The sequence below is a fragment of the Rhagoletis pomonella genome, unplaced genomic scaffold (genome assembly GCF_013731165.1).
Source record: "Rhagoletis pomonella isolate Grant_MI unplaced genomic scaffold, Rhpom_1.0 Rhpom_scaffold_00001, whole genome shotgun sequence".
Taxonomy (NCBI): Eukaryota; Metazoa; Arthropoda; class Insecta; order Diptera; family Tephritidae; genus Rhagoletis; species Rhagoletis pomonella.
Window position 1 is genome coordinate 53,912,401 of NW_023458555.1, and position 12,194 is coordinate 53,924,594.

At 33.3% G+C, this 12,194-nt stretch overlaps 1 protein-coding gene across 3 annotated transcripts in view; it reads left to right on the forward strand.

The window, feature by feature from the left end:
- LOC118746209 (regulating synaptic membrane exocytosis protein 1) overlaps positions 1-12,194 on the forward strand; it is a 322,168-nt gene that overhangs the window by 244,651 nt on the left and 65,323 nt on the right. For 2 of the 3 annotated variants that reach the window (XR_004993810.1, XM_036480048.1), the window contains one exon: positions 1,423-7,461. The exons of the other annotated variant lie outside the window; for it this stretch is intronic. Coding sequence is in view for 1 of the 2 variants with exons in the window: in XM_036480048.1 (XP_036335941.1) it covers positions 1,423-1,425 (3 nt within the window). In the remaining variant the exon portion in view is untranslated. Of the gene's footprint in view, positions 1-1,422; positions 7,462-12,194 lie in introns of those variants that run through there. 3 annotated transcript variants of the gene reach the window in all.

The window sequence follows — 12,194 nt, forward strand, 5'->3', positions numbered from 1 at the left end:
CTAAATTAGAATCATATTTTATTAATAAAAATATTTGCATGTACCTTCAAATCAAAATGGCTAATCGCAATGTAAAATAGCTACTAACCATAAATACATTAAGGTGAAGAGCATATATACATACATATGTAGATATGTATCTGTTACCGGCCAAACCCGATCTGAGGACAAACTAGTTTTTCTTGGGCGAAATTAGTAGTTCTATCTAAATCTGATACATCCGTCCAACGCGAAATCAAGTTGGACGCATACAATACATACGCAATATTGTGGAATGCGTAGCTGGAGTTGGACTAATGAGGGTTATTGTTTTTTAAGCGTGGCCTATGCCCGCCTACGCAGAAAGGTGTTCTGCTCAAAAATATTGTGGCGCCTGATCTAGTTTTGCCTAGTCAAAACTAGTTTGTCCTAATATCGGGTTTGGCCGGTAACATATGAATTATGCTCTTACTTAAGCTAGTGAAATATCGAACAACACTTCAATACATATGTATGTAGTGTGCATATAGCAATATTATAGACATCTAGTGCAGTAAATGCATCTCTATACATACCTTCATATGTACAAAGAAAATCCAAAAAACCTTCCGCCAAAACTATTTTAGTAATCGCCAACGTGCCTTAACAAAACTTTGGACATTTTTTAATCACTTAGTCTTTCGCATTTTGGAAGCGATGTGCTAGTATGTACAAATGTAAATATCCTTTTAGCCTAGTCTTAAATTCAAAGACGGAGTTAAATTATTCGGCTTACTCTCACTTGGCCTGATTTAATACCTACATATAAGCCAATATAAGAGAAAAAATTAACCATAATCTAGCCACCATTACCAGCTGAAAAATTCACGTCTATAGCTACATAGTTTTGAGATAAGATATTATTCATATAAAAACAAAACGGCTTACTTTAAAGTTTGATAACTTGAAAACCTAGGGACGCCCCATTGTTTGGCCTGGTGAATCGGTCATTCTTGAAGAGGAAGGCGAAGAGATGCAGGTGAACTGAAATGGCTCCACGAAAGCCAACGTAAAGCGCTCACAACTTGGCGATGTAAGTGTGAAGGACTAAAAACAATGCAGTGCTTTTAGACAGTTTTTAACCTGAGCTAGTTAACGCCATTTTGCTTTGAAACGCAGTTCTGCTGATTTTCCTCTGGTATTGTGCATTAGACAAACAAACTAAATATTTTCATTTAAAACACGTTTTCTTACTTTTATCACATACAAAAATTTGTTATTCATTTAACCTGCAAGTTCTCGTATTCCCAGACCTTTACAATCACACAAAAACAGAAAAAATATCATCGAATGTACTATATTGTCTTCACGTTTGCCACTAATTTTTTCTCATTACCCGTCATACGTCCTTAAACCCCCACTACCGTTTTCCGGACTTTGCTTACTAAATTTGTATATTTACAGTAACCCCTGCATAGAGCTGCTTCCACGGCAGCGCCGCGATCCTAAGTCGCTTGGTTAGCTGGGAAATGAAAAAACGTACGGCAGAATGATGAGAGAGAGGGTGGAGACTCACATACCGAACGAACGATGACACAGAGTCCTTAGCAAGATTGCGGGTCTTCTACAGGATCCCTAGTTATTATCACGTTTCGCAGATGGGCACCTATCAGCGCTCACATAGCTTTGGCGTCGATCAAGAGCAGCTCAACGGGAACCTTTTGAATTCAAACGAAGTAGAAAGCACACAAACAAGAAAACAAAGCAAAAATGCATATAAATATGTTTAGAATATGTTTAAGGTATATTTTTTAAGCTACATATGAGAAAATGACTCTGACTATGAAGAGAAAGATGAAGATTAAGACGAAGATGAAGACGATAGCGATGATCTGGTGATTTATGTATATCATAGTGATCATAGATGTAATATTGACAATGACGATGTCGATGTTAGTGATGATGGTGGTGGTGATGACAGATAAAGATGCATTTAATACTACAAAATTGCAAAATGATACATACACACATATATAGAGCAAAGTAAATGAGTAACAAAAAGGATTTATTATGAACATATTTAAAAACAAAGAAGGTGTGATTTTGACGGCATTATTTATTACGTAATATTCTTGTAATTATAAGTGAATGAATATGTAAAACTATCGTTAGAAAACATGCAAATGAAAATATATGTATACATACATACATACATAAAATAAAAATAATAAAAGACAACCTTATCTTCATTGGGAGTATTAAAAAAAAAAAACAAATGAACGAATCTGAATTTTATGATAAATAATTATCAAAAACTCGGTCGACACTCAGTAAGAAAAATATTCACACATTTCTATTATAAAATTTATGCTGTTTAATACCGGTGTTCAAATTCGAGCAGACATGAATTATGTAAATATTATTAAAGCGACCATGATTATGATCTAACACATACATACACACATTCGTTCATAAATAAAAGCAAAATATATTATTATTACTGAAGCCAAAATCTACGAAGACAAACGAGCTAATGTAATAAAGCAATATGGATTGCTGCACAGAGCGTTGAAAGCTAAGAATCGCCAGAGGTTCCTCATGCTAATTCAAATAAGAATTTGTATGTACATAGAAAACATAGAAAATCAAACTGAAACCTGGTATACACTATTTGAATAAGCGTGATAAGTCTTTAGCGGCGACGTACGTACCTCGTCGAAGAGGAAAGAAAACCTAATTATCCTTAAGCGCTAAGTAAAGTTTCTTATTTTCTCTCTTAAAACTCATTTAACGAGAAATATTTCCTTTTGGCTAAATAATAAAGGAAACACTTAAATACATACTCCCATGCATAAATACGGACATACCGAAAAAATATGTACATATGTATACCCAATTTGCGAGATGAAGTTGATTCCGACCACGGTTGCCAATTACCCCTTTTGTGTGTACCAAAAACTGTACAAGAATGTAAAAAAATTACAAAAAAAAAATGTTTTAGCCATTGATTTAATTATTTAAATATTTTACAAATTTAGTTAAGAGCGTGTCAGACGTGGCAATATTTCCAACTTGTCCACGCAATTTGCTGTCAAATTGAGACACTTTTCGGAAATCTGTTTCAGAAATTCAAATATCATGGTATGACTACAACTGAAAGAACGCAAATCGATTTCGGAAGTATATTTCAACTTGCTTGTGTTGCACTAGCAATTTTTATTTCTGCTACAAGTGGTGTCAAACTAATCGAGTGTTGGAAAGTGACACTGATCGCGAGTTTGTGAATGATAATAAGCATAATTTTGAAAAAAATATCAGAAACGCTTTTAATTATTAATGTTTCGGAATTTAATTGTTTAGATATGAAGCGTAAATTAATCTTCAAACTAAAAATTTGAAGAGAAACAACGAACGACCGGCAAAGCGGCTCATGGTTCGATTTTTGTATCGAGTAATTCATTCGCTGCACTATGGCTGAAATAAGCATTTTCTCCGGCCAAAAATCAATCAATGCAGATAGGCGCTTAAAATATCGTAGACATGCTTTTGAGAATCTTAAAAGATATTGGTTTGAAAATCAGCGAAATCGGCCCACAACCACGCTCCCTCCCATATACCGCGTGTCCCAGGCCACCTGACCACCCCTTCTAAAATGAAGGAAAAATACGAAGTACCAAGTCGGGGATGCTCTATCTTTTGGTCGAATTATCGACTTCCGGTTTCGACCGGATGTCCATTCCAGAGAAACGTTTCTGATAAAAGTTACCTATTTTGTCCGCATACTCCGAATCTGTGGTAAAAGCATGTATGTTCCGGTTAAAAAAGTGGACTTCCGGCCCATCCACACGTTGAATATTGTTTCATCAGTATGCCTTTCCCATTGCTAAAATAATCACACTTAAAGGGCTGTTTGCATGTCTCAAGAAAAATCACAAGAAATACTTTTCATTATTTCCGTTGGTTGAAAAAGTACTTCGCTTTTGCTGCAAATTTTCCTGAAGAAATACATAAATATTCTAGCATCTTTCGCTGAGAGCTGCAAACTGATTTAAGAAGTTTTGATAGATGAAAATTTCTCTTCCGTTTCTTGTGCGTTATTTTATATGAATTTTTCGTTTTTTCTTGAGGGCTGCAAACACCCCTTAAAACTTTTTATATACGTAAAACACATCCGCGTTGACCCGCAGTTATGTGTAATGTAAATGTCTAGTACAAACTAAAACCGAAACCATACAATTAAGGTTGTCAGATAGGGGACCAGGGTATCTTGCGGTCATAAATTCATAATAATTAGAGTATCTAGTATAAAGTCCGCCTGTTAAAAATTTTGAAATCAAAAATTGAAAATTGGACCTTTGGCCACAGAAAATGCCTATTTCAGAAAAATGATCTGTAAAAGAAACAGTTTTTTTATTATAAACTTAGTTGAGCGAATAAATTCGATCTATATATTTATGTAGGTGTATAGATCTATTGTGCTGACCCTATAAAAGTTATCTCCAACCTTGGAGCACCTGTAAAATTAAACGTTTTAGAGGGTGTCGTGTCTTAGATTCTAGACGGAGACGATAATGGGTCCCCCAAAATATAACAGTCTGAGACCTATGATACGTGGGACATCGCATAATATATTCCAGCCACAAAGCCAGCAGCCCAGTCAGGTAGCTGTTGGAGGCGCTCAATCCTTCCGGACTTAGGGGGAGTTATAAGTTTCTCGATTGCCTTATCCCTTCGCCATTCCGCGGCAGCTTGAGAATCCACCCATTAGCCTAGTAGCTCAGCTCCGTTGTATCCCACGTTCTGCATGAACGTCAACTTATTTGTTGCCATCAAAACCCTCATGTACCGGTACCAACCAAAGGACTACTCTTATCCTGATATGCGTGCTTAATTAAAAAATCAATAGAGACTTTCAGATGTCCACAAGCCTTGATGCTGTCTGACTGTCAGACATGACATTTATCCTGTCCGCATTTATCTTTCTACGAGGACCTTTCGGGTTGACTTTCCTTCCTTTGGTGAATACTTCCAGAGATATGCAATATGAAAAATCGGTTAGTATGGGAGGTCCCACATTACCTTTTTCAATAATTCAAATATTTCTCCATGAGTATGCGATTGATTTCATATATGGGAGGTTTCAAAAAAATTGGCACAACCGCTCTCGAGCTTTGCGAACAGAAAAAATAGCTTAATATATATATATTAGTACAGACAAAGAAATGCTTTTTTTTCTGATAGCGAAAGGGGCAGCAGTCGTAAGAATTTATATTTGCGCGCGAATTTTGCATTTGTCTGTCTAGAATCTGGATTGCACCCATTGTATTCGATTAAATGTTCCAGTGAAAAGGTGCAAAATAACGCGCAGCATTTTCACCAGATCTATGATCCCGGTATGGGTAGTGAACTCATTCTTTGGTACAATTTATGGAATAAAAAGAACTTGTCTGAAGAAGTTTTGAAGGATAATGAAGTTGTAGATCTATTTAAAGAATAAAGCGAGTTTCTACCAGCGATAGATACGTGTATTTCCATTTTGAGTGATTTTCCATGCACAACAGCTACAGTGGAGCGATCATTTAGTACATTTCGAAGAGTAAAAATCTGGCTCAGAAGCACAACAGCGTCCATAGAAAACTGCGAGATGATTCTGGAGGAAATAATCCAAAATTTTGCTGAAAAAATTAACAAGTATATTTCGTTTTTCCCCCTTTTATTAGATCCTGGCTACGCCCTTGCCTCAGTTCTTAATATCTTTTCTGTTTCTGTTCCAAGACCGTTCTAATAATTCTTTATGCGTACGGGATGACCGTCTAGAAGAAACGTCAACATTTTGTAGCTCACCAGGCCTGCTCATGTCACGAAATAACAGTAGTTTTCTTTCCTCTAGCCGACATGGCTTCTTGCTAGAAGTATGTACATATGCATAGCTCAAAATATTTATTTTAAACACTTTTCAATCTTCAGTAGAAACATTAATACAAAAAAACATATGTCTTTGCATATCATCATCTTTAATTACAAAGCAGCATTTGACTAATTTTAAATTTTTATAGAAGACGCCATTTCTTAGTTCATAAAAATGCCTTCTAGGCTGCTCTAAACAAGCTATTAAATACCACATGTTTTAAAGATTTGACCTTGAATTTCAGAATGGGGGCATCTCAGAAAAACATCTTAATATTAATGATTGGCATGTATGTAAAGTGGGATCACTAAAATATTTTCATCTAATATTTTTTATTACATGTGTCTTTTTTATTTAAGGCTTTTTTATAGTGATACCTACATAGAAAGATATGTATTTAAATATATATGCATGTAAAAAAATTTTGTAAATTCTTGCAATTATATACAAGTAATATATTTTCTTTTTTGTAACATAAAACTTTCACAAGGAAAGAAACAATAAAAATTTAATGGAAAAAACAAAATCAAAGTACCTTATAATAGAATGAGCTGTAAAAACGATACCTGCTTGAAACTATAAAACGAAATAAAAACCAGAAATAAACAAATAAATAAATTTTACAAGAATACAATTTGTAATAGTAATTTTTTGCCATTAAAAACTTTGATTTAATTTTGCCAAAAAGAAGAAAAATGCAAAGGTTAGAAGAATTTGTTAATTTGAATGTTAAAAGATCATGTACACACATGCATACATACACACAGATGTACTACATATGAAAATACACCCAATAAACATTTAGGTTGGAGGCCAATGGGATACCCAATATTCCAATGTTGATTTTAAATTGGAGAACGAAACCATTCTCAAAAAAAGGGACGTTTTTGGTAATGCAAAATAATCTCAGTTCCCCACTTGAGAAAAGCTTGGATATCAATTCAAATGAATTCAAGCTTTATTCAACTTTTAATTAAACCTTAAAAAAAAATCTGGGATAGAAAGGTTGTACATCCACGGTAGAATCAAGATTTTGTCAAATATTGGAAAAAAGTTTGCTTTGTGCACATTGGGCAATCATAAGAGTGAATAACACAAGCCAACACAATCAATTAGCATTGCATTCTTAGATTTTGAGTTTGGCGCGTCAAAAACAAAGCAGTAAAACTATTACATAACCATGCTTAACATATCATATAAAGCTTGTAAAACTTAGAAAGATGCCGAAAGTAGCTTCGCGTGCGACTTGAATTAAGTTACCCTATATGCCGTATTTTTTTTTAAATTCATGGCTTTTAAATACGTTAAAAAATAAGCTATACAACCAAATGCCCCCAATAGAAATAACTACGTAGATATTTTTGGAATTGTTAGCTAATTGCACACTATTCAATAAAACATTTACATTAGTAAAGTAATAAGTATGTAGTTTCAGAATTCATACAAATACCTTTTCATAAAAACAGCGATCGGAAGTAACACAAAGAGGTTCTCAGATAAACCACGTTGCACTAGGGATCTTCACACCGACTTTGGACTTTGCAAATTTACCTTTCATTGAAAATAAACGATAAAAAGTGAAACAACTACCTTAATCCTTTTGGAAGTGATGCATTTTTAATTTATCGTGCTTAAATATCAAAATATGCATAGACTTAGCAACTTTTCACTCTAAGCTAGCGATATGCTCTTAAGTTTTCACTTAAATGCATTGGACTTGCGAAAACTCAAAATGGACAAACCTTTATATGAAAATGTGAACTTTATTTATATTTAAAATACATACGTATATGGTCACCGTAACTGCAGGCAATAGTATTACCGTAACAATTGTATGAAATGTTCAAGTCCAAGAAGATTTTATTGAATCCCGAAGCGTATCTATTCAGAGAACGAAGAAAACACCACGAATGAAAATGCAGCACGCGCCTTTATTAAAAATAAACCCCATAAGGCCATGTAATGATTACGAAAAAAGTCATAGGCATGTAGATGTTTTTGCATAAAATCAGAATCACGGGTTTTTTTAATTTGCTGTAGATTTTGAGATATTTTGGATTTAAAGTGTAAAAATGCCTTTTTGCCATTATTTGAATAGTAACATATTATGGAATCTTTCGAATAAATAGAATGAAAGGAAAGCTATAGTATTTTTAGCGGCAAAGATAAGAATTAGACACAAGACCAACCTTTTAATAAATTGCAAATTTTCCAATTTATATCTAACATTTTCTAAAGCTTAAATAAACTGCTTCTCATCGCCCATCCTCATCAATTTCATCACAAAGGTTTTCTACAAAAACGAACGCACAAATGAAAGGTGAAATGACTTTTGAAAATTTTGCCAATCAATCGGTTAGTCAGTCGGCTAATGTAGTGAACTTAGATATGGATTCACCTAGAAACAAAAACAAAACTTAAAAGTATTCAAAATACAAAACTTATTTACATTGTATAACATTCAAACGATATTTTCAGAATTTCTCCGTCCATTCGTTACATACTCGAAGGAGAAATTGTAAACTCAACTAAACATAAATTCATAAGCACAAACCATAAGCCATCCATAAAGTGCATCCTACTTACCAAAAAGCTACATAGATGAACACTCATTCATACAAACATACACATACATATATGTACATATGTACTTAGATGATTTATACCAAAGAATAGCGATGGTATCTATACTTACATACATATTTACATCCATGCATACATATTTTCAACACATTTATACCGGTATTTGTAGATATGTACATACCCCAGGAAATGTATCCCCTGTGGGGGTATCCTGCAGCAAATGTATCTAACTATAAGCTAACTTTAAGTTAATTAGGAAGGAGCTAAAAATCACTATTATCTGTTACCTCTGCATTTGATGTAACTTACTACTTTTGGACATAAAATAGCAATAGGAAAACAAACGTTTTTTTTTATTTTTTATTTTATTTTTTATTTTTTTTACTTTATTTATTTTATTACATTTCATATTTGTTTACATATTCTGCTGTAGGGGTGGTCTCATATTCGAACTCCGTTAGACGTAACTTCAAAATCATAATATACAATTTCGATCTTCCTTTTATTTGTCCTCAACTCGAAAAAGTATTTGTGAAGTGCGGTATTTAAATAGAAACGCGTTCAAAGAAAACAATCTCCTTCATTATTCCTGCATTACTAGTCAACTAGTTTCAAGTTAGCTTTTTGTATCTATATACAAGTTATATATTTTATAGAAATCCCGCAAAAAAGCTAACTACAAGTGGGTTATTTTTTATCAATTGATAATATTTTTCTGCAGGGTATATGAACCTTCATAAATCGCAAATACATGTGTATGTACAAATGTATCGGTTTCACACATTTTCTCAATCCGATTCCGAACGTTTAATTGATTGCCTTTTTACTATGAAGTTTTCGAACTGCTTTTTAAAATGTTTATGTGATTGGAATTACATGAAATATGGGTGCATTTGACCTAGTAATCTAAGCCGAAAGCAAGAAGCAGGACGAAATTTAACCAACCCAAGAATACGCTCTGTAACAATTCCGACTTAATCGCACAATTTACTATTTTTCCTATCGTCTTGGTGGAACCGTTCTTCCCGAGAGCGGGTAAGATTTCGAAAAAAATGCGATATCATCTTCGATAATTATCAAAAAAAAGTCGTGTCGATTTAGTAACTTCCGCAATATAAAATACTGGCAGGACTTATATTAACAAAACTCAGTTTAAAACCACTTTAAAAGATGGAAAATACTATTCCTATCAAAACCAAAGAACATTTTTTTTATGTAACTATATTTCTTCTGCCTAGAATATTGTGAATGTTCCAAATAAATACAACAAATTAATAAAATCGTGAGAATAATTACTCGTCAAGAAGCCACTGGTTCCAAATGTTCAGCTTGACTATAGTAAATAGTTCGGATGTAGCTCAATTGGCTCAAAGTTTTAATACGTCACCAGTTGATTGCATGGAAAAGGTATTTAATTGGAACCAGTTTCTGCCACCAAAATCTTTTTATTTACGTGACTATTTCCGATTTGGTATAATTTACATGCACATGTACATATATGCATGAATAGATTTTGTATACACCCGGATAACACAACAAGTTTTTTAAGAGTATTATAGTGGTACCCTTCCGCAAAATTGAAGAACAAATACTTTACCATTTTGCTCTATAAAACCCTTATAAGACTAAAAGGGCCCAGTCGGCGGGGCTTCGTAGCGCAAAATAATTCTCTATTATTAGTTTATAAATCACATGTTGGTAGTTTTATAAGGCTATTTGTGTAGAGCCGTTGGTCTGACACCAGTGATGAAATTGATGGTACAATTGTACTTTTTTGGTACATTTTGGAAGCCAAAAGAACATTGGTACTACATTGACATTTTTCATAAATTTTTGTCAAGATACGGTACTGCAGATCAATTATGTCGAAATACCACACTCTATTTACTTCCAGTTTTGAATTTTTGTGCATAAAAATAGTCATATTTTTCTACCATATTTAAGTAAATACGTGGTGTTTATTAAAAACGAAACTCTTACTTAAATCAAAAAAAAAAAGTTGCTGTCATAATAGGTCTATTCATAAAATTTTCCAGTAAGTACTAGCAGCCAGAGAATAAAATAATCATAGCGAGTAAAATTGAGGGGAAGACTAATATATCAGAAAAAGTTATTGAACGCAAAACCAGTAACAACGTGAAACTTCCGCCATTCTGACTTTCTGATAGGTAAATTTGGTAGGAGTATTTTTGTATTCTCCACACAAAATCCTCCAGCAGCAAAAATCCTGAGCAGTTTGCAAAATTTGCAAAAACTTGTAATCTTCGAAACAGCTGATAACTTTCACAGTTGCAATAGGTGGTTCATTTGGTAATTTATTATCCGCTTGGTGCATTGTCCCTAATTTGGAATTTTTTTACTATTGAATACTTTTGTATAGGAAAAATGTCTTTAAAATATAAATGAATTGTCTCGGAATGAATAAGTTTTTTTCTAACAAATATTTTTGATACCACATTATGACGCGTTCAAAAATAAAAGAATCTCCTCTAATCACCCTTCCTTGTTTCACAAAAATTAAGTAGATATACCTACAAATTTGCCTTTAAATTTATCCCATTTTCGTTTTAACGATCAACTGACAAATTCGGTCAGAACCTTTCAGTATTAGTATCTATTTTGGCATATTTCTTAGAAAAATATGGTAAAATTGAAAAATTTTATACGGCAACCATAGTTGACGCCCGGAAATTAGAAAATTTGAGATTAATACTAAATTAACTAAACTAAACTTCTATTCCTTTCTTTTGGTTAATCACGAACACGTGTCTGTGGTCAGCAGACTTTTTTACTTGTAAGTTTTCGCAGGTAAAATTTTTTCCAGCCGAAAGTGGCAGATTGCAGTGTCATTTTGCGCTCTCGATTTCCCCCACTTTGCAAGAGAGCACTGCTATTAACTTGTTTATTTCTATAAAAGGAAACATTTTTGTAAATCTTCCATTCCGTTAAATGCAACGGAATTTTTATGAAAATTTTTGTATTACTAGCACTTAAATAGGTAATAAGTATAACTTGTATGCTTTTGTTGATTACCTTGGCGCTTGGTGGCCTTTTCAAACAATTGATTTGCACTTAAGTTTCCACCTTCGACACGCCATGTTTTATATCATGATTTTTATACAGAAAATCTAAAAACATGTATATGTGACTATGTATGTAAGGTCTTTTAAATGTTGGTACTTTCTCGGCTTTTTTAGTTCACTTTTTTTGGCCATTTGGTACAAAATTAAAAAACTCATTTATCATCCCTGTCTGACTCTGATTAAACCTTCTGCGCCCAGCCATAATGTTTTATAGGATACTCTTAGCTTTGTAAAACTACCAACATGCAATTTATGAACCAATAAAAGAGCAGCATTTTGCTCTGAACTGAAATACTTTTCTCTCCCTGAAATATTTTATGAAATGAAACGTTAATTGAATAACCCTGAATGTAATTGTATAACGGAACGAGTTTTCCGTTTAAATCGGGACCGCTACCCTCGCTAAAATTTACGCGCTTGGGGTATTCGCAATTTTTATTAAAAATCTTGAAAATCGTATTTAAAAAAAACCGATTTATGCATTAACAATAAAAAAAATCGTAAAAATGTGGCTTTAAATATAATTAATAGAACAATGAATCATTTTCTGTCATCAAATTCCGAAAAAATTAAATTTTCATGTTTTCGTGTTTTAAACCTTTTTCCATTATCTAAAAATACACAAAAAATATGCCGCTACAGCCAGATGTCATCCAAAGACA